This window comes from Rhinoderma darwinii, chromosome 8, assembly GCF_050947455.1.
Source record: "Rhinoderma darwinii isolate aRhiDar2 chromosome 8, aRhiDar2.hap1, whole genome shotgun sequence".
Lineage (NCBI taxonomy): Eukaryota > Metazoa > Chordata > Amphibia > Anura > Rhinodermatidae > Rhinoderma > Rhinoderma darwinii.
Window position 1 is genome coordinate 16,930,423 of NC_134694.1, and position 24,131 is coordinate 16,954,553.

Genomic DNA, 24,131 nt, shown 5'->3' on the forward strand with positions numbered 1-24,131 from the left:
TACCCATGACACTGGCCCCAGTTTTACCTCTGATTGATTCTTATGTTTGGTTGATGTGTGTGGTAAAGAAAAAATAGAAGGATAATTTCATTAAAATATTTTTCAAGTGTTTTGGACGAGATGATTCATAGTAAAGTAGTGTTAGGCGACTGCAAAGGCAACCATAATCACATGATATCACACGTCAGAATCATAAGAATCACTCAGACGAGCCCTTTAAGTACCCCTCAATGATCATCAGGATTGTCGTGAAATACAGCTTAAAGGGAGACTTCAGGGAAAGCCATTTTTCCATGAAAATTTATCATTTTTGAGTCTGTAAAGCTTCCTAATATGTAATATCCACAATAGATATGAGATAGATAGATAGATAGATAGATAGATAGATAGATAGATAGATAGATAGATAGATAGATAGATAGATAGATAGATAGATAGATATGGGATAGATAGATATGGGATAGATAGATATGGGATAGATAGATATGGGATAGATAGATATGGGATAGATAGATATGGGATAGATAGATATGGGATAGATAGATATGAGATAGATAGATAGATAGATAGATAGATAGATAGATAGATATGGGATAGATAGATAGATATGAGATAGATAGATATGGGATAGATAGATATGGGATAGATAGATATGGGATAGATAGATAGATATGAGATAGATAGATAGATAGATAGATAGATAGATAGATAGATAGATAGATATGAGATAGATAGATATGAGATAGATAGATATGAGATAGATAGATATGAGATAGATAGATAGATATGAGATAGATAGATAGATATGAGATAGATAGATATGAGATAGATAGATAGATATGAGATAGATAGATATGAGATAGATAGATATGAGATAGATAGATATGAGATAGATAGATATGAGATAGATAGATATGAGATAGATAGATATGAGATAGATAGATATGAGACAGATAGATATGAGATAGATAGATATGAGATAGATAGATAGATAGATAGATAGATATGAGACAGATAGATATGAGATAGATAGATAGATATGAGATAGATAGATAGATAGATAGATAGATAGATAGGAGATAGATCCACAGTGGGGGAGTATTATCAAAATTGGCTCAAAGGAAAAAAAAATAGTTTGGGCAATTACGCCATTTTCGCCTTGCAGTTGTTTTGATAAATCTCCCCCTGTAGACCCCCCCCCCCCCCAACACTGCTGACCACAGGGGCATCTGCACCAGCTACAAGACCAGTGTCAGTGTTTCTGAATAGTTTTAAAAGATTAAGGAGAAACTGCCCGAGGGAATCTACAAGATAATTATCAGCTCCACCATGGGAGCAACTTGGAGATTTTCTGACAGAACTGAATGGAATACTTAGATGGAATTCGCCACTTAAAGGTTTTTCACAGGATTACGATTGTTCTGAACTCCGTTTAAAAATTGCATCCCTGAAACGAGATCTCCGCCCTGGTCATGTGACGTCATGACAAAATCATAACACTAAAGCAACGGGATGGTTAAGTTACTCTTGGACAACCCATTTAAGTGTCCCTCTATGGTTACTTTATAAAAGGGATGACAAAATAGTGTCAGCTTTATGAGCCAGCCTGACCCTTTTTTAAAGGGGGCTACAAGCTACTTTCATAGACATTAATGGAAAACAACCCAAAAAGCTGGGCGCTGGTCCCCCACATCTTCTAATTTACAGGCCCGAACATAATAGAAGGATGTCCTAAAGCTGCCCCCCAACCAAACTATCTTTTCACCTATGTGAAAGGACGAAGATAAAATTACGGAAGTAGCAAAAGAAAGGAAGACAGAGACAATGCAAGTCCTCAGAGAGAACATATAGGATGACAGGGATAATAGATCAAAGTGGTGGCGACAAGGGAGCGCCAAGAACATGAGAGAACCCATGACCCACCAGACTGGTAGTGGTAGGCTTTCACGCAGAAGCCAGAGGTTGGTGGTGACAGATGAGGATAGCACTATTGACTGATCCTCACCGTAATGTTTCTGCCAATAGGTGTAGAGCTTATATTCATTCACCCTATTATGATCCGGTATATCAGGGCTGGACAAACCACAAATGCCAGGTAGCCAATGTGCCCGTATGACTTATTAGGTTGTTTTTAGTGATCTCTATGGATTCATTAAAAAAAAAAAAATGTCTCTTGGACTGGACTATTAAGGTACTGGACACTCAGATACCTCCGGGTCCCCCCACCCCACCTAAAAAGTTGGATCCCGTTAGCAAATTTTAGGCCCATTGACAATCTACTCTTGAATGAGTCCACTAGAACGGTTGTACCACAACACAAATGTAAAAACAATATAGAAGAAGGTCCCGGAAATTTTGCATCCCACGTAATAAAAATATTGTCTACAGGTAATAACAATCTATGTTTGGACCCTCGGCATGTTTACAGGGTTCTAGGAAAGCTGGGTGGCAACCCGCCAGAATTTGGATTGGTGACTCAAAGGGGTTGTTCAATCTGGAGAACCTCTTTCTATACGTCCTATTAGGGCATACTGATGTCATAAAGGGGGTTCCCCAACTCTGGACCCTCTCTATTAGCCAGAGTGGAGGGCTGCTGGCAAGAGCCGGCTGGTCACAGGGGTTTTAGCAGCTGAATCCGTGGCAATGCACGACAGCCAGGACCTAAAGTGGCTAGAACATATAAATGTGAGCGATGGCACCAGATCTTCCCAAGACTGGCGATTCAGAGGGGTCACCCTCCAGTTGCAGCGTCATAATTAATTTCTTGGGAACCCTAAAAATCAAGTTACAATTTTTTTGCCATCCGATGCTACGTGACCATGGCGGGCAATGGCTGGCCACACCAATGGTGCCATTATGGACAACATGCCAACATTACTGCCGGCAGTTGGCGCCAATAACCATTTTTTTTTTCACATTTGCATCCATTATATCTTGATTTTTAGGGGTCCGATAACCTGTAATAAAAACGTCTGAGCGGTCAGCAGCGGTTCCAGAAAACGGCGTCATTCATTCACAAATACGCCACATGCTGCGATTGCCAACCTATCCGGAGTACAGATGCCATTTTATGAAGTGTGACGCACTGATGTAGGCCCCTCAGGAATCGGATGCGGGCAAAAAAAAATTAACCCCTTACTGCCCCTGCAAACACTATATCAGTAGTTTATACCTATACGATCCCGGTGGGGGTATAGGTACCCAGATTCCCAAAAAATCAATGATTATCAGTACGCCAGCCCACATGAGAACCCATCCATGTGCTCTATTAGGTCTTACCCCTTTAAGATCAACTTGTAAGCGTAACGATTATCATCCATTAATAGGCGTCAGAATCTATCGGAATCTGACCGGAAAAACGGTGGCGAATAAATAAGATAAAACTCCAGCGATCAACGAAAACCTTTGGTGAGGGAACTAGTCACGACACAACCTGAACTCCCACCATGATCCCCCAGACCCTGCACTTTACTATGGCTGGAAGCAAAAAATTAAAGGGACAGTACAGGAAGGGGGGGGGGGCAATAAATTAAAAAATATGCACTTTGAAAAAATATATATCTAATGTTTTTATATATACACACACACATATATATATATATATATATATATATATATATATATATATATATATATATATATATATATACACACACTCATGAGGAAGGGAGTCTCCACCTGTATACAGACCGGCCATAGACGGTGCTCAGCAGGGTGTACAGAGGTGTGAGGGGTGCGGGGCGGGCTCGTGCAGCACATGAGGTGAGGGGGGGGGTGGGGGTAACAGACGAACGGCAGGCGGGTGTCTTCTTACCTGCTCCCGGGGTCCCCCTGCACATGTAGCAGCTTCTACCCAAGAACTCCTCAGAAACAAGTTCCCTGCAAGTCTCCAGGAGACAACAGGCAGCGACTCAGCAGGGAGTCAGGTCCTCCCACCAAAAACAAGGCACATTTCCATTATCCTGGATCTGCCCACCGAGCGCCCTCTGCCGGTCGCAGGGATCATTACATCCGAGGCTCACAATCCATGCATTGTGTTCTTCAGCACTCTCAGTTTCTTCAGGAATAAAAGCTGTATTCTTATTTCTTGTATATTGAATTAAGTGGCTCATGGATTTGTGCAACAACTCTTATATATGGTTGGCAGATTGGATTCCAACTTGTATGATCATGTGGTTTTGCCTGAGATAAGTGGTAACATAGGTGTCTGTTAGGAGCTTATCCCTCTCCTGCTATTAAAAAAAAGAACCTGTAGAATATGTACGTTTATGGATAGCTGGGGCTGATAGTTGCTGTTTTCCCTATAGTAGCGACTGCGGCTGTCAGGGCATGATGGGAGTAGTAGTTTCAGAACAGCTGGAGAGTCCCAGTTTATAGATCATTACCTATGTGTCTATGTCCAGCATCATTTAAAAATTTGACAACCAACCGTTCAAACCTTCGGCGCACACGTAGCAGCCTCTTGTGACCATCAAAGTGCGAAAACCACACGTTCAAAGAGTGAAAGCCATATACGACAGGTGTCACCGTGGCCGGAGATGTGCCTGCGACTATTCCCATCACTATATCTCCAAGCTTTGATGGTGGGGAAAGTGGGACAAGCGGCCGCGCGGGAACATTAAGCCACGCCTCTAACCCCACACATACACACCCAATCCCGTCCAGCTTTCTCCTCCAAATAACAGCGTATTCTCCCACTGCCAGTCACACCATCTTTAAAAAGTCTAAAAAAAAATTCAGCCCCCCCCCTGGCATTTTGCTTGGGGGACACATGGTCGCACGGTCCCCATATTCATTTATATTAATGTTTACATTGTATGGGGGTATATTTGGTATATGATTCTTGGTTTTGTGCTCTCCTCATCGCTTCCTTCTTATTTTTAGATCGTGGTACTTACCATGGGGGCATACCCTATGTCAGCTATTCAGTTGGCATGAGCGGGTTCTAGATGATTCTATATCTAGGCAAAAATCTACCCTGGCAAATGATGATTGGTTGTTGTATTTCTAATGGCGGGAAAATGAGATATAAATAGAAGCAATATCGTTGCGGTCAAGCACTTGGAAGAAGACCTGGACCTGCGCCCACCCTCCCATTTAATGAATTTTTCTCCTTTAAGTCACGATGTTTACTAGAGGAGTTTGGTCCGCTGGGCGGACTTGGTATTTTATTTGGTCAATCCTGATATTTTATTGGTTTTGATGATTTCAGTTTTTGCCATTTATTGATATAAGCTTTAATTATTATAGTTTATTATTATTATAATTGTTACCCTTAATAAACATCGTGGCCTTATTCATCCAACTTATGTGTCGATGGTTTGTTATTTATTTAACGACTGTGGGGCCGGTGCTACCATGGGGGTCCCCCGTCCTGCCTAATTAGGGGCTCGGCTGTTTTTGTAACTTCCATAGAAGTTAATGGAGACCACGCTCATGCAGGCCAACCTCTCCATTCATTCTCCGCGTGGATGCGATGGCCACCTCGACCAGATAGGATGAAGTCGGGAAACCCACTTCTGGGACCCGCATCTATGAGACATTTATGACATAGCCTGTGGCTATGCTATAAATGTCTGAGATGGGAAAAGCCCTTTAAGGGGTTTCCTTGTGGAATGGGCTCATCTGAAGGTCTGCTGCTGGGAGTTGTAGTTTCCCAACAGATCTTGGAGGACCATACATTTACATAAATCATGGGCTGAGAAAAGTGCACTACAAGACTGGAAGATTTAATTACCCTAGTCCTGTTTTATGTCTCTGGGGGTGGGGATACTGGCTGCGATGCCTGGTCCTGGCCTCTTGTTACCGCCATCTTCGCCTATACTAGTGTAAGTATAGTGCTCCCTCGTCTCCTCCCTATCCCCACACCCCTGTCCACGGGAGGGGGGAAGTGGCAATAGGGAAGAGACAAGAGAGCTAGGGGAGAGGAGACGTTGGGGAGCTCCCTATAAAGTAGCATCACCCCCCGCCTGGCCGCCTAATTTAGTTATGCACGGCACCTGCAGTACCCGAGCAGACCTCCTGGGACAGCACCTGAGATCTGGGATTGTCGTACTGTATCCGAGACAGTTAGGAGGTCTGTATTCACTGACATACTCTCGCTCTCCTAGGGGGCAGCAGGCAACTGCTTAATGAATTTACGGTGTCATATAATCAGAGTTTTCCCACCTGGGTATGCCATCAAGTCTGGGACCCTCACTGAGTCCGAGGATGTGTGGAGATCCACATAAAATCCACTAACAAACCTCCTCCCATTCAAGTGTATAGGAAATCCATAAGACAGTACACATTTCGTGGAAATTTTCCAAGAGGATTACACTTCGTGGCACGGGAAAATAAAAAGGCCACAAGTCACTTATTTGTACGGATTATGCACGGAATCCTTTCATTCAATCAAGGTTAATCGAATGGGGCTAATCCGAGTGCAGATCCGCGGCACATTACGCTGTGCATCAGCGGCAGAAATCCGAATGTCAGCCTTCGGTGCGTGCGGCTAGTCATTACGGATAAGACTAATGTGCAAAATAAGTCTAAATCGCCTCCTTTTCCCATAACCCCCTTTACTGACAGTAATTCCCAAAAGTTCTTGAAAATCACATTGTCTTCCACATCTAAACTGTTTCTTCAATCTAGGGCTGCTTCAGGAAATGTAAGCTAACCATCATATTCTCTGGTATTGCCTGTCCATGGCAGAGGGCATCTGTCGATGTTGTATCATGTCATTCCCTACCTATTAGTGGTTACCGCAATCCTGGCCGTCATCATGGCGGCGTAGGTCGTTGAAACTTTCAGAACCCAGCTTCACTCTAGTGGCAATTCGGGAGAAGCTGTATTTTACAATTGGTCTGTAATGGATGTAATGCCAATAAATATGGACAGCCAATGCAATGAACACAGAAATAGAACAGATATGTTCTAGGACTTTGTGGTTGTGCATGGTTTTTACCGGCAACACAGCGGTCCACCCCAGACATCAGCTGAAGAAACAGATGTCACCACGCTTCTCCTGTTTGAAGAGTTGTCACCTGATCATTCCCTTATAACATGATATTGTGTCAACCACCCATAGGCTTTACATTTCGTAACATATATGCTTAAACTTTCTGGAATTATGAGTCAAAGCCATCAAAACAAGAAGGTGAAAAGAAAGCAACTGTCAATTGACAGCCGATCCATTCTCAATGATCAGAAACTGCTACTTGTGATCATGGATCGTTCGATCGAAAATGAGGCCCTGATCAACAACCAAAAGATGGACATTTTTAGAACTTTTGTCTGGAAATTTCAAAGTGCCTGGTGGTCTAGGGTAAAGAAAGAGTTAATTATAAATTCTCTGGTGGTCGATGGCTATAAAGGGGTTCATTTTACTTTTCCTGGTGGTCTACATCAGTGAAAACATTAATGGTAAATTCAGGTTACTTTTGGGGATCTAGACCTTGGGGGCACCTTCTAGGAGATGGGGCCTTAGGCAATTGCTCAATTTGCCACCCTCTAAAACTAGCCATGCTTCTGATCGTCAGCACTGCGGGAGAAGAGTGTTGGGGCTATACGAGGGTTTACTAGTGTGTCTGAATGTAGGCCCGGCACAGGTTATACGCAAATGGCTGCACAAAAGGGTCAATTCAGGATTTTGAAAACGCGTGATAACCCCTGTGGACATATTGGTTTGTCGCCCAGTTTTCCGATGCAACTAAGATAAAGTTGAATAGAACTTGTAACAACTTGACAGAAGAGAACAACTCACTTTATTTTAGAGGGTGGGGTGGGGGTTAAAAGCCATTAAAGATACCGTATGTCTCATTAATTGCAGACTATAAAAAAAAAAAACACGAAAAATGTCATAATTCATGAATATTTCAGTACTGTAGATTTTTCGGCTGGGGGAGGGGAATAAGAGGCCTGACAGGTATCTGTGCTGCAGGTCCAGACACTGCTCGGCGCTCCTGCGGACCGACTATTTCACCAGTTCCTCCGAAGAAGCCTCAAAGGATGTGGAAATAAATGCAACTTTATTTTCAGTGAGAGTCCTATTCTAATGAAGAGTTTTGTGTATTTTATCTCTAAGGGGCTCTCTAGGATTAATTCAGTATGATTAAAGTAATGAAAATATCGAAATATGGCTAAATAACAGAGCAATAGATGAGCCCGTACTTCTGGGTGTCCCATGATCACAACCTCTTCTCTATGAAGACATTTCTACTCTAGCGGCCACAGCAGGAGAAATAAATTACTACATTACGGACATTTAAATGTAGGCCCGACCATGTAATACATGGATGGGCCGATCCCGTTAGAGCGGCCCCAAACGTAGGCCTGACCATGTATTATCGGCCCATTAGAGCGGCCCCAAACATAGGCCTGACCATGTATTACATGGATGGGCGGGTCCCGTTGGAGCGGCTCTCTGCTCTGGCTCATAGAAGAAGAAACAGGATCGGGCATGTTGGATTTCAACAATCTTGATCCGTTGTTGCTATGGAAGACATGCTCTTGTCAGAGGGGTCTGGCGACAGCTTTTTCCCCTTTCCATTTAAATAAACGTGCAATATAGGCAACAGCTATGTCAAGAGATGGCATTGATGGAGGGTGGGGGTCCAGGAGCTGAGATCCCACTAATTTCCCTAACGGACGGGCTACGGTCCTATATAGGAGACTCAAACCTATTCGACTACTCTCAGAGATGTCGATCACTGGAAATCTCAGAGACAACGCTGTTTGCTGAAAACTCAAAAATGTCGCCTTCTACCATGTGCCTATGAAGAAGAGTTACTGCGCATACAGGCCTTGATCCCAGGAATCTCACTGCTCTACAGTACAGCGGCGAGTATAAAATACATCATAGTTTTAAAGTTTTGTAATAATTTAGGTTTCTTCCCCATCAAAAACCGCACATACAGTAATAAAGATCAAAGGTTTTCACAAAGGGGAACCATACTTCTTAGATTCCCACAACATATGTATATAAAAGGCAATGTAACAGGCCTGAGTTATAAAAACATTTATAGACCGCAGATGTAATAATTGTCGAGAACAACCAACACGCCAATTTTACTGCTTTTTTTCAAGGTTGAATGCAGTAAAGCGATAGGGCCAGTATGAATGGCAATGTTACTGGTGGGCGGAATACATGAGGCCTAGAAGCTTCTGGTAGACCTAGAGTATATATTGTATTAAGCGTATGTATTTCTTCAGTAGTGGGCAGAACATTTAGAGGGCAAAGTCATCACCACTTCTCTAATGAAAAAGGAATAACATAACGTCTGAAAATACGGAGCTGTTTTCAGAGAAAATAGCCTCTAATTTTCAGGCGTTTTTGAAGCTGAAAATGAAGCTTCTTTTGAGGCGTTTTTCATTGTGTTCAATGGAAAAACAGCTCCAAAAACGCCTGAAGCAGTGACATGGACTTCTTTTTACAGAGCGTCTTTTTACGCTCCGTTTTTTAAAACAGCGGCGTAAAAAGATGCCCCGTATGAACTAAATGCTTCTATTTCAATGGGCAGATGTTTGTAGGCGTTCAGCTTCCGTTTTTTCAGGCGTAAACGCCACGAAATATGCCTGAAAACACTGCGTGTGAACATACCCAGACAGTCATAATGCTGACGAATTTTAGCATCCATATTATAGTAGAATGACCCAGACTACCTTCAAGTGAACCAAACTCCAAACTTAGCTCACCATAGATCCCTATGGTGATCTCAGCATTAAACGGGTTGAGCTAGGCTGTTTCTGTAAGTCCCATAGAACTGAATGGTAGTTACGGAAACAGCGTAGCTCGCATACTACACCACTTCCATCACTACCATTCGCTGTTTCCGTAATTCTTGGTCGGATATCACACTTTTCATCTACAACACAGAGCCGTAGAACGTTGTTTAGGGGGCCCTGTTCTAGAAATAGGTGCGGGTCCTAGAGGTGAGACCCACATCTATCTGACATTTATGACGTATCCTGTGGATATGTCCTAAACGTCTCTGATGGGAAAACCCCTTTAAGGGCCATAATACAGATGCTAAAATACGACCCATGCTGTTCTCTTAGGGTATGTTCACACGGCAACGTCCATTACGGCTGAAATTACGGAGCTGTTTTCAGGAGAAAACCGCTCCTGAATTTCAGACGTAATTGCTCGTACTAGCGTTTTTCGCGGCGGCAATTACGTCTCAAGAAGTGACATGCACTTCTTTGACGCGGGCGTCTTTTTACCAGCCGTCTTTTGACAGCGGGGCGTAAAAAAAAAGCCCATGTGCACAGAGCATCGTAACCCCATTGATTTCAATGGGCAGATGTTTGCCGGCGGTTTGGAGCCGTATTTTCGGACGTAATTCGAGGAGTAAAACGCACGAATTACGTCCGTACATAGGGCGTGTAAACATACCCTTAAAGGAAATGTATCTACTATATATTTCTTCCTAATTAAAACCACATAGTGAAACATATTTTTTTTAAATTGTTTTATTTTTTGATTGTACATGTTTTATTATTCTAATTTCGGTACATGACAATGGGGGCAGCCATCTTACCCGAGCTGCTCTTCACCGCATTTGCTCTACAGCAGCCACATGGACCATAGGAGACAATAGTGTGGAGCTGACCCATTGATTTCTATTGGAGAGTTTTCTAGGCATGCTCAGTTAACCTGTCCAGAGGTCATCGTGCAGGAAGACTGAGGAGGGGAGCCGTGTCCATCGCCTACTCCTAAGGGTATGTTCACACGCTTATCAAAAAATGTCTGAAAATACGGAACTGTTTTCAAGGGAAAACAACTCCTGATTTTCAGCAACTCGCGTTTTTCGCGGCATTTTTTATAGCCGTTTTTGGAGCTGTTTTTCTATAGAGTCAATGAAAAACGGCTCAAGACGTGACATGCACTTTTTTCACGGGTGTTTTTACGCAGCAGTTTTTCAAAACAGCTGCGTAAAAAAACGCACCATCTGAAAAGATCGCCGTTTTTCCCATTGAAATCAATGGGCAGATGTTTGGAGGTGTTCTGCTTCAGATTTTTCCGCCATTTGTTTCCCCCGAAAAACGGCCGAAAATAAGGAGTGTGCACATACCCTAATGATGGATCCGGTGTGATCTATATAGAGATGTTACCATTCAATGTAATCCTGCCTGTGATGATAATTAGGGTATGTTCACACGCCCTATTTACGGACGTAAATCGGGCGTTTTTGCCCCGAATTACGCCCGAAAATAGCGCCTCAATAGCGCTGACAAACATCTGCCCATTGAAAGCAATGGGCAGACGTTTGTCTGTTCACACGAGGCGTATATTTACGCGCCGCTGTCAAATGACGGCGCGTAAATTGACGCCCGCGTAGAAGAAGTGACCTGTCACTTCTTTGGCCGTAATTGGAGCCGCTATTCATTGACTCCAATGAATAGCAGCGCTAATTACGGCCGTAATTGACGCGGCGTTCAAGCGCCTGCACATGCCGGTACGGCTGAAATTACGGGGATGTTTTCAGGCTGAAACATCCCCGTAATTTCAGCCGTTACGGACCCCCGCCGTGTGAACATACCCTTAGATGTATACTGAGAAGTGATCTCTACAGAACAGGAAGGGTCAGTCTATTGTGTGGTTCAGTGGCCAGAGTGAAACCGGCAAGGTTCCAAGGATTCTTTTTTTGACAATGACATAGAAAATAAAAAAAAATAACAAATCACTAAAAATTCTTAAAAAATGTTTACCATAAAAACTTTTTTAAACAATAAGTCAATTACTGATGACAGATTCCCTTTAAGGATTGTCAATTAGTATGTAACTTGTTCTGTATGGAAAGTCCCGGTCAAGTTTTAGTTCCTCTTAAATTATCAGCAGATAAAATAAACCACAAATCCAAAGTCATCACTATGAAACTCCACCCGTCCTCGTTCAGTCTCAATGTCTTGCACATATACGATTTTTAAAGGACCACTAAAGCAGGTAAAAAAATATTTTTTTTCTTGATAGTAGCCAAGTTTAAATAAAGTGCAGATATTTGAATATATTAGGATAGGTCTACATGGGGTCATTGTTCATGCGAGACTATGGGGTCATGCACACAGCCATATTATGTTCAAGTTCCGAAGTGTTTCAAGGTGTAATAAAGCACCTATAAAAGTCTATAGGGTCCTACTCAACCTCTGTAGGACTTTAATTTCATACGATATTGGAAAACAGAAATCATAAAATGGCTTGTTCCACCATGCCGTTTTAAGATGGACATACCCTTTAAATGCACACATTCTATGATACTTGCCACAAATTATGAGCTTTAGGCCTCATGCACATCACCGTAAGGATTTTTACTGTCGGCAAATACAGATCCGCAAATACAGAAGCACATTCTAAGCCATCCGCAATTGCAGAAGCGCCCGTAGACTTCTATTCTAATCCGTTCCGCAATTGCAGACAAGACTAGGACGTGTTGTAGATTTTGGGGATCATTCCTACGGCTCGGACAGACACCCGTAAATATACAGAAAGGTGTCCGTGGCCAATAGAAATGAATGGGTCTGCAATTTCATCCAGAATTACCGGATCCGTAATTAAGCATGAAAACTACGGTCACGTGCATGAGGCCTTAATATGAGATTTAAACCAGCCATCAGATTCATGACCAATTGGTAACCAGACTGTACTTTTGGCACACACCTCTAGAATCATTTATGACTATGCGGAGACAAAGGCCACTAGATGAAGACGGGGCGCTCCTGAAGACAAATCGGGCAAAACAATTAAAAGTAGTCCATTTGGACTAGTTCTGTCTGGTGTCTATTGACAGCCTTAGGCCCCATGTACACGACCGTGCCTGTTATCACAGTCCGTGATGACAGGCACGGCCGGCAGCTGACAGCCACCCGCATTTGCGGGCCGTGCTCCCATATAAAGTATGGGAGCACGGTCCGTAAAAAGCAAAAAAATAGGACATGTCCTATCTTTTGCGGAGCATTTGTACGGCATAGACACCTTCCTGTAAATATACAGGAAGGTGTCAGTCGGCCATAGAAATGAATAGGTCCGTGATTATGGACTAACTCTACCGTCGCGTGCATGGGGCCTTAAAGTGTACCGATCACAATCCCTCCATAGGCAGCTGTAGATGTGTATTAGATGTAGTGCAGACAGACACGATGGGACAGATTTATGAATACGGTCTTAATTCTGAATAACTTAGAATTAGACTAGATGCGCCAAATTTATCCCAGTGGCTCATGCTGGATGATAAATTTGGCACATGTTTAGACACTTCTGTATAACTTTAGACCACCTCTTGGTTGGCTTACTTCAGAGCATTTTTTTGCAACAAAATTTTGGCGACATTTGGTGCATATTACGACACGCTCCTTTCCCGCTCAGCTACACCCCCTTGTCAAGAGAGTTGAAAGCCTCTTTTACTTTTGGCGCATTTCATTGATAAATGTGTCTAACATGACTTTTGCCAAAAAGAAGGCTGAACAAAGGCCAGAATTCTGGCTCCAATAGTAAATCTGTACCGTTGTGTCTAACCCGCAGATTTTTTGATTTTTTTTACATCCCCATTCTGATTTAGGATTTCTCGCCCTTATTTTAGAATACTGAGTGAGAATGTGCATCCCCCTCCTCCTTGTCATCGGTTTACAGTTTTACACTAGATGGACTTTTGAGGACTGAGGTGGTTTGCAAACTTTTCCCACGAGTCTGCAGGAAGAGCAAGGTGAACTAAAGGTAGCTGGAAGGTAAAGAAGATGACACTTCACTTAGGCCTCAAGCACACGACCAGGCATTTGCAGCCACATACTATCCGCAATTGCGGATAGGGCGCATTATATCTTATGGTCCAATGTAAATGACCATGGTTTCCGCGGTCAGTGCATTGCCTGGAGCCTGGACCGTAAAACAAATAGGACATGTCATTTACGGACCGCAATTGAAGTCCGGGCTCTTTTAAGTCAATGCACATCTTGTGTGCGCACAGTCTGTGATTGCGGACAGCCCACGGATGACACTCCTCGGGCCTCCCGTGGTGCAATCAGACAATGGTCGTGTGCATGAGGCCTTAATATTTGTCTATTATATTACTATATACACATATAATACTGATTTATGCAAAACAATTATAACTATAGCTACGCTTTATATTGAGACAACACAATTTTGGATACGGATTTTGAGATGATACCTGGGCTAAGTAGCAAGAAGTAAATACGACACAAAACAAAGTATTGTCAAATCATCCATTTATTAGTATCTAACCAATAAAAGACATTTGGTCTTTGAACCAACAATTAAGGCACATTTTCTGATTTACTGAAAGTCAATAGACAATTGCATAGTCAGTTAGAACAAGAATAAAATTTGAGGATCCACTTGGTTATTCGGAGGGGTAGGCAGTTATATGTAAATGGTTCTGTTCCGGTCACTATAAAGGGTGGTAACATTATAACAATACGCCATTTCCAATATATTACATTGATATACTGTAAGTGAGGAAAGCTCTTGGTTAGTGTATATGGCTTGAAGTGCTTTTATATAAAAATGGCTGATACAAGTATTAATTCTAAACATATAACCCCTTGAAATCACAGATATATTGGTGGATCTTGTGCGGATTATGATATTTAATAACAATAAGGTTCAGAGATCATTAAATGTCTGGAGCAGAGAAAGGTCCGGCCTAGATTGGGCAGAGAACGTTAGGAAATGGGTGGGCAGGAAGTGTCTCAGGTTCCGAAAACTGTGCCCTGCTCAGAACAAAATGACTGAGCAAATTTTTAACTATGTATCTGCCATGGCTGGCGCCACCATGACAGAGACTAAAATGCAGGTATCTTGGCGACTTTATATTATACTGCGAGAGAACATTTAATTTGATTAAAAATTTCTGTAGTAACCATTTAAAGGGGAAATCCAAAATTATCTGATATTTCATAGATACATGTGAGAAGATAATTACGGTCCATAATATCGGACCACCGATGATTTATACTTCTTAGACCCCTTTTGGCACTATAGAGACCTTCCATTGTGGTTTCTCTGTAGTGGTCGCAGATCACCAATGTCATCTTCTCACATGTATCTATGACATATCATACCATAATTTTGACTTGCTTTTCCTTGTAAAAGTCTAATGTCCACCAATGCAAAAAATTGCTTAGTGCTCTAATTCATCAAAATGAAAAAGCTTTGCAAAAAAAGTGTTGATTAGGAATTTTCTACCATTTTGGGTCTTGATCTCCTATGCAAACCTATGTGTCTCCATGGTTACAGACTACAAACAGACCTTGTGTAGTCTGGCCCTGCAGTCATACTCCCTTCCATCCGTCCCTTACTTCTTGCTATTGTACATTCAGTATGTAAACAAGAATTAGGGACAGATTGATGGCAATATGACTGCAGGATCAAATTGGTGGCAAAGGTGTACATAAGGTACTTTAAAGTAAATGATATATACCACAACACAAACTAGTGTAGAAAATAAGTTGCCAATGACAGAAAGACTCAAGCGATCATTGTCCACTGCAGGTTAGGCCTCGTTGGGGTCCCGTTCGGACGTTCCATCGGAGCTTTCCGTCAGAACGGGACCCTGAACAAACACAAACGGACGAATCCGGTGCCCATGGTTTCCGTTTGTCTCTGTTGTGCACCGAACCCGTCGTTTTGCCGGAAACCATAGCGTAGTAGACAACCGATTACGTAAATCAATGTACTCATTTGGACGTCAGCTGTGGCTCAATAGTTAAAATCAATCAGTAGCCCTACAAACAGTCAAGGTGTAGCCCTGGCCTTATACCGGATGCCCTATGCATGGAAAATCTGGATCTCATTATTGAACAGAACATTTTTTCCCCATTTGCTGACAGTCTAGTTAGTTGTGTAACTATTTAGAGCAATAGAACGATGTGCGATATCAGAATCTTTTAACCCTTGGAACGATGGACATTCGACATCATCCCTCCCTAACTAGAATATGAAATGTAGGATGTGAACGAGGTGCGAAAGGGCAAGAGGGCCAATGGAGAGAAGCGTAAAGCAATGGACAGCAGCCCACACAGCGGACATGATCATGAGCTTTACATACGACAGATCCATCACTCACATGGACAAACATGCCTAAAGATTAACCCATGTGCTACTGCTGAGGGGCTGTTAAAGGGCGACTGTCAAGAACCTCCAATTTGGAGTAGTCTTAGCGAAAATATTTCAGAAATGCAGAATGTGTAATCCCCCAACATACGGTCGGAATCTAATATCCTGTGGCCTAATAATTGGCGGTCTGGTTTAATAGCTTCTAATGGCAATGGTGGGGAATTTAGATTTCCTGCAGCTGCCCTGCTCATATTCGATCCCTGCCAGCTTGTAGTAGGCGCAAGCGAACAACCGTATATTAGGGAATTGCACATAATGCAATTCCCTAAAAGTTATATATTGGCACTTCTAATGTCCGCCTTGCCCTGCACAGTTGTGGGTATGCTACCCGCCTGATTTTCAATATGGCTATAAGTAGATGCTGTCGTTTTGGGTCTGGAAAATGAAGTCTGGCTCAAGCTCTGGACATCATTCAGAACAGATTCAAGTTTATGGTGACACGGTCAATGGAGATTGATGTTATCTGGAACAGCGAATACCACCACCAAGACCTTCCTACTGGCTAAAGGTCCTTTTACACCAGCCAATGAGAAAGCTCGTTGATTGGCGCTCGTTTTCTCCTTTCACAAGAAGCGGTGATTGGTTACGCATAGGGAAGTGCGATCGTTACAGCGATCGCTTGTCCTCCTGTATTTGCATCAAGTCGGCAGCGCATCGTCCGGTTTTCCACAGGGGGATGTGATGCCGACAACGATAAAATTTATTGCTGCATAAAAGATGCGATCAGCCGATGAACGAGCGTTTCACCATTCATCGGCTGATCATTGCCCTATTTACACAGGGCAATGATCTGGAATGAGCGTTCAGTTGAACTCTCGTTTGTCCGATCATTGGCCCGTGTAAAAGGGCCTTTAGTCAAAGTGCAATGACAATTACGTTAAAGGGGTTGAATGAGACGACAACATTTTTATTTTCAGAAACAGCGCCATTCTGGTCAATGGGCCGTTTCGGGTATTGCGGCTCAGCCCCATTCATTAGAATGGGACTAAACTGCAATATCAGGCACAAAAAAATATCTTGTAATTGTATCCTCCATAGTATGTTTGCTCGGATTCTGCAGAGACACCTCTGTGTTTCACCATAATCTGTGTCTTAACCCCTCTCCATCCAAAAACGAAGACAAAGGCCTCTTCCTTGGAACCACCCGTAGATCTGCCCTGCGGGTGCAAACGGAGGCTGAAGTGGCGCATGATGAAACATTGACACAAAGAGAGCTGTGTACTTATTACCTGGGAGGGGACTGCACTAGTGTAACCTGACTCGGAGCCTTGGGTCGGTAATTAATAGGCTCCCCGCTGCGCCACAAAATAAACTAGGAGATTAAGTTAACCCATTCCTTGCTGGAATTGAGGAAAAAAATAAATTACTTTCTATTGCAGGGAAAAATAGGTGACAACCAACCTGCCCACCATGACACCTCCTACAGAGGTTGTCACCCAGCTTTTTCAGACTCCTGAACTGCATGTCTGTTTAGAAGCTTAGTGTCCCTTTAAGGAGGATGGAGTTTGTTCCATAAAGAGATTATTGATGACCAGGGACAGAATGTGGAATATACAGATATCAGAAATAAATCGATCTCTCTGGTAACCAATAATCCATTTCTGGGCATGAAAATATTTCCTAGGCTGCATGCACACGTTGCGGAATTTGATGCAGAAAATATGCATCAAAACTGCGGATAAACGCAGGAAATTCCACAGGAAAAAGTCTGCATTCAATAATGTATTTTTTATGTGTTTAGGTGCGGATTTTACATCTGGATGCGAAAGCAGTTGCAGATTTTGTTGCGTTTTTTTTTTTTTAATAAACTTTGCAGATAAAATTTACCTCCTGTGGATTTTAAAACCTACATCGCAATTTCCGTGCGCAAAAATTCTGTAACGTGTAGAGAAGATGACTTGCAATCTCATTTGCTTTACTGGTATTGTATTACGATGCGGATTAGCCGCAGGAAAATCTGTGCGGTAAAACTGCACGCAATACACATCGTGTGCATGTGACCTTACACTGTGCATGGGAACAATGTTGGTTATTTTTAAGGAGTTGTATAAAACTGGAAGAATGGGTCTACTTTTTTTTCTTCCATAAACAGCGCCACTCTGATCCATGGGCCGTACCTGGTATTGCAGCTCAGCCACAACCTGCTGCGAAACGAGTCGCCATGGTTTTCCATATGAACGATGTTATACCCCGCAGTCACTCAATCCCCTCTGTGTACTGATCTATTATACTTCAGGACTGCGATGATTTACTAGACGACCTAGCAAAGGGACTATCGAGCAATAGGGAAGTATCTACAGACACTTCTATCCGGCACCACATGAGGGTCATGAATGGTTATGTGTTCTCCAGGATGTTACATGCACAAATTAATTCCTCTTTTTTTCTGCTGGAAAGACCAAAAAATATGCCCTACTCATTATAAATTATATATAGGTCCAGGCCAGGCCGAAGCATTAAAAACCACAGGAGTTACACTGCAGGAACTGTGAATCAATATAACCTAATCAAAACCTGAACATTCAGGGTTAATTGCAGTCAAACCCAATGGTGGAGATTTATTTATCAAAACTAGTGCTAAGGTAAAGTGGAGCAGGTGCTCACAGCAACCAATAAGATTTCAGCTCTGATTTTACAAAGTCTCTATGGAAAATGAAAGCAGTGATGTGATTGGTTGCTATGGGCAACTGCTCCTCTCTTCCTTTGCACTTCCTTTTGATAAATATCCCCCACAATCACGATCTCCCATATAAAATGAGATATAGGGAGCGGTTTCCCTTACGTGTTATTGCGGTTTTAATTAACCCTGTGTCTGCCTCCTTGACTAAACAACCCCCTATATTTCAGCTTCCTTCATACCTGTGTCATGGAGAAACAGACGTCAATAAGTAAAATGGCGGCTGTGATAACTATTAGCAAATCTTTGGGGGAAGGGGGTGCTCAGATCTAACATCTTCGCCTTTGTACACATTACTGTTGCTCTGCCAAGTCAACAGAGCAAATACCCAGGTCCTGTCACAGCTGCGGCGGCCATGTTTACTTTCACAGGCCTGTAAAAACAGTGATATTGCCTCACCCATAAAAATCCCCTCAAATACGGCACATATCATACAAAATCGCCATCTACGTCTAGGTGTATGCAGTTCATTAGCTCAGCCACCTTGTAGCTCACATGACGTATGACCCAAATACTAGAGGTACATTCTAGATGTCGGTCAGCAGCCGTGCTGGGGTTTTATCATACATGAAATCATAACGCGAACAAGTGTACAGGTCGCGGCGCCTTGTAGGCGTACACCGGATTAAAGGGAATGTGCGGCCTGCAAATCTGTCCTCCTTAAGGGATTAGGTGAGATGCAATCTCCCTGAGCTACTGTGTGACGCTTCTAGTCTTTCAACACGATGAATTCAGGGTAACATTATCTCATGAGATCGTATCACGTCCAAATTAAATTGGCCACCCACATAAAAAAGAGAGAAATTTAGAATATAAATAATGTGTATATAGAAAGGGAATGTCCAATATATATATATATTATATAAACTTCAGTCACTTTGTTAATCAATTGAATTATTTATCTTGTACTGATCCTGTAATAAATTCAAGCGCTGCATTCACAATTCTGCTTGTTCCTACAGGAAACCGTCAACAAGCTGGACGTCAGACACACCCCTAACTGCAGGGGGACAGTTAGTTTCTCTTACAATAGATCACTGTACAGTGCTTGGTGTACTGACTACACTTCTCAGAATGACAATCATCAGAGAAAGCCTTGTGCAGACACTGAACAAGCAAGGTATGCGAATAGATTTGGAGCTCTGAAGCCTTCAGAATTGTAAATACAGCACTGAAATATAAGGGTATATTCACACGTAGCAGAAATTTCTGCAACTCTAAAAAAAACATCCCATATATCTGAACAAAGTTTTTTCTGCTGCATGTGCATGGATTTCTGCAAGCCCCATGGGACATTTCTGCAAAAAAATCTGCTACCTATGAATATACCCTTATACAGAATACATCTATGGATCAATACAACATAAGTAATGCAATGTGTTACCATAATGACACATCTGCATAAGAGCTGTATACCAAAAACGATAGGATATTTTTAAATCAAGACTATTTGCAAAGTTTTCTCACTTGTTATTTTAGATGCTTTAAAACAGGAAAAATGGCTGGAAAAGTATACATACCCTTTAAAGTATTGAGTAAATAATGTGCCAAAATAAAATGTTTAGAAACCAGTCACTTCATCAGACATATAAATACAGAATAGAGTAGGGGTTGTAGGCGATGCAGATACATCACTCACATACAGTAGAAGAGAACGCACAAAATTCAAAGGAAAGTTAGAATATGTGGCGTGTCCTGTTGTATCTAAATATTAGGTATTATAATATACATATAGTATAATATAGTAGTCATATTTACATCTGAAGATTTCATTTTTTTGGACACGACCATAGTCAGCGAGATGGAACCATGTTTTACATTACTATGATTTATAAAGAAAATGAAAAATAAAGTGTAAAAGGCAAAAGCTCCACAGCTCCACCTCCGAGTAATGGTTAAACTGAGGTATTACCGCAACTTCCAGGTTTCAAGGGGTAACACGCATGTTGCGGCAATGTGAGATACAGTAGTTGATATAAAATTTGCTTACAGCCTCTAAAATGATATAAGAAGAGAAGTATCACGAAGGCCTCCTCGTAGAAAAAGTTGCATGACATTGTTGCCCCCTAAGGGCTTGTATTGGGGTGACACGGTCGTTGTGTGACCCCAGTTGCCAGACCCTCTTACTTGTATGACAGAAGACGGGCCTTAGTGAAGTTGTATACTGATACATTATAATGTATACAAGTCCTGAAGTTGAAAATGATGGGATTTCATCTTTATATAAAAGAAAATTTCTGCAACTTTTTAGTATTTCAATTCCTCCCCTGTCTGGTCTCACAGCTGAGGTTATGCCCAGCTATACTGATACATTGCAGCAAACCCACAGGAGAGACATTTCTGCTGCTGCGGACGTGTTTAGCTCATAGGGGGTTTGCCTAGACTGAACACATTGTAAAAAAAAACTTCAGATGTGAGAACTATTAGGTCTATGCAGGTTTTGTAAGGCAGAAATTCCCCGTTCACGGAAAGCAAGCAGAGTTTTTTTTGTTTCTTTTTTTTAACCTTTTCTCTCTCTACAGCTGATCGAAGTTAAAACTGCACCTTTTGAACACCCCGGCTACAATCATACAATAAATTACAAAATCATTGTTATGGCTCATTACACAAAAAGTGCCATCGATGAGAAGGGCACCGCTTATATTTGATCAAATCATTAAATTTAGCAAGTACAACTACTATTCTAATCATCAGTGTCCACAGTACATCTTTGTCATGTTGCCGATTGGACTTTCTTACTACCTGTAATATGACGAACAAGCATGAGAGTTTATAGGGGATTGAATACTTTTGCAGCCTAATGTAAATAGGATGTATGTGACCTGCACAGGTATGTCCATACAGTATAGAACAACTCCTCTATGTTCCCTTTGGAGGTATCTGTGCAAGACTCGTCCCATAAAGGCAAGGGTGGAGCGGACCAAAACTATTCAACCCCTTTAATGCTAATACTACATGATGAAGGAAGGACCTTACATAGGGAATATTTAGGGACTTATTAAAAAGCAGACCCTTAATTCCTTCACATTTCTGGATTGAAACCACAATATGTTTCTATTCCCCATACAAGAACAGAAATGAGTCCCGCCTATAGCGAACACAGCTTGCAGGACGACCACATTCAGTGTCGGAAGCTTGTCACGGGGCTGCCCAGTGACTTCCAAGTGCCTACCAGGATGGTCTGCGTTATTATGGCCTGCTATATCCTACAGACGATTACACTAGAATCACAATTTTAGTAAAAAAAAAAAAATATATATGACAAAAAGGCATTTGTGGGTGATAGGTGCTACCCAGCAGGTACTGGTGAGGCTATGGGCTGGACACACCTTGACAGCAGGGAACCGCGATGGGTGCTGACACCACCTAGGAGTGTCCTTACACAGGCGGCTCAGCGTTCTTGTCGTCTTCACTGCCGGACACTTCAGAATCCTCTCCCAGTATCTGACACAGTTCGCTGAACCGCTGCTGCATTTTTGGCACTCCGGCTAGCTGCTGTTCTAATCTTTGCTTCTCCTCTGTGAGCGAGAGTCGAGCGGCTGTGTCCAGTTTCTCAAACTTCCAGCCTCCTTCACCATCAAACTGCAGTAAGTGAGTGTGGTATTTCCTATAGTGAAGAAGAGTATGTTATAAACATGAGTAAGACGTGGTCAGAGGGACACAAGAAATTTGGTTGGTGTCACATATAACCTTATCCTCCGATATACTGCTACTGGTGGGATATGAAGTCGCTCTACTACGGCATTGGGGCAAATGTTAGAGTGGCGCTGGTTGTAGGAAAAAAAAAATCAAAAAGCTTTTTTTCTAATATCAGAAGCCCCACTGTTCTGAATAAGGACATCTAGAAGATGATGGCATATATAATGGTAAAAAGGCACGTAGAGCGTCAGCTGTACAGTTCCCCAAACCAAGAGTTGGCGGGGCGCTAAATGGCGCTTCCACAGTCTATCGGAAAAGGATAAGTGGGTGGAGCCACAAGTCAGTCAGCAACTCTCCTCCAATCAGTGCGGCCATGAAAGGGCTAACAATGCCGACCACTGCTTTAACCCTTTATGGGCAACTTATAGACTAACATATGGCGGTGGCACTTAAAATACACAACGTCTTGTTTTTTTAAGACATTTTCTAACAAATGTTTCCAGAACAACTTCTAGAAAATACAAAAAGGCTTCTTGGGGAAAAATTGTGCTAAAAATGAGAGGGCATGTCCTAGAAATGCCATTCACTTCAGTAAACCACCTTACTGAGGCTGCCAAAGCACATCAAAAATCGCACATGCAAATGTACCACAAATAACGTTCAGATAGAATCCAGTTCCATTGTTTTCTGGGAAACAGGTATTTTTTTCATAAACAGCGCCACTCTTGTTCACAGGCGGAGTCTGGTATCGCAGCTCAACCCATTCACTTGAATCGGGTAGCGCTGTAATGCCAGACACAACCTATGGACAAGGGTGGCGCAGTTTCCGAAAAAAAACAAACAGACCCTTATTTCTCAAACAACCCCTTGATAAGAATTTCCTGTGTAGGCGATAAATATCGCTACAGATAGTCGCACTTTTTAAACAGAAATCTGTGTCTGTAAATTTATATTAGCACGTATGCTTAGTTTAAAGGGTGTGAGGAAAGCTGTACCTATAAAATAGCCACCATTTCTCGCAACATTACAGGGTAATGAGATGGCGCATATGTCCCAACATGGCGACTGCTCAGTCACACCCCATTTTGGCGGGAAACGCCTGGGATACATGGTGCAAATAAGTTTCACCTTCTCAGTGTCATTATGTGACAATATTAATAATGTACATCCCTATGCCTAACCCGAAGAAATGCCCTATATAAATCTCAGATTGTTCGAAGCAACCAAAGTGACACGGAGACGTCAGAGTAGACGCGGAGGCGGCAGGACAGTACATGGCCGTGATTGACTGAATGACAGAGGAGAGGAAGCAATGTGGTAAATGGCCTCATCTTCCCCGGGTAAGGTCTCTCTGTCGCTGTACTGCAGAGGAGGGAAGAACAAGTCTCCATTGTCCAAGTGTCCCCTTCATGGAGGCCAAGGCTGGAAGTCGTCCAAGTTCCCCATCTGTGACGATAAAAGGGGACAGAAGTGGGGCACAAAAGGGCAGCTGGGGGTCAAATCGCTGAGAATGGCCATACAACCCTTACTTAAAAGCAGCAGTGATGCTGTTTAACCCCATTGCTGCCTGAAATGCCAACCCCTCACAGTATTGTGATGCCGTGCAATCCTGAGGCACTGACTTCACAGGCGCCACATATAATAGTGCCTTGTGCATATGACTAGCCATTATTTCCCAATCAAACACAAGTCATACGCTCCAGC

The 24,131-nt window shown here is 42.4% G+C and overlaps 2 protein-coding genes and 1 long non-coding RNA gene across 3 annotated transcripts in view; 1 reads left to right on the plus strand and 2 right to left on the minus strand.

Annotated features, from left to right (window-relative positions):
* Nucleotides 1–3,945, minus strand: part of PLXNB3 (plexin B3) — a 73,248-nt gene extending 69,303 nt beyond the window's left edge. The window contains exon 1 of the mRNA XM_075835339.1: nucleotides 3,815–3,945. The gene's annotated coding sequence lies outside the window, so the exon portion shown is untranslated. The remainder of the gene's footprint in view (nucleotides 1–3,814) is intronic.
* The window catches only part of LOC142659322 (uncharacterized), a 36,203-nt gene that overhangs the window by 7,443 nt on the left and 4,629 nt on the right, over nucleotides 1–24,131 (plus strand). Inside the window, exon 2 of the long non-coding RNA XR_012850309.1 lies at nucleotides 19,751–19,908. This is a non-coding gene — a long non-coding RNA (uncharacterized LOC142659322). The remainder of the gene's footprint in view (nucleotides 1–19,750; nucleotides 19,909–24,131) is intronic.
* The window catches only part of ABCD1 (ATP binding cassette subfamily D member 1), a 47,083-nt gene continuing 37,137 nt past the window's right edge, over nucleotides 14,186–24,131 (minus strand). The window contains exon 10 of the mRNA XM_075835341.1: nucleotides 14,186–22,395. Coding sequence (XP_075691456.1) covers nucleotides 22,167–22,395 — 229 coding nt within the window. The 3' untranslated portion in view covers nucleotides 14,186–22,166. The remainder of the gene's footprint in view (nucleotides 22,396–24,131) is intronic.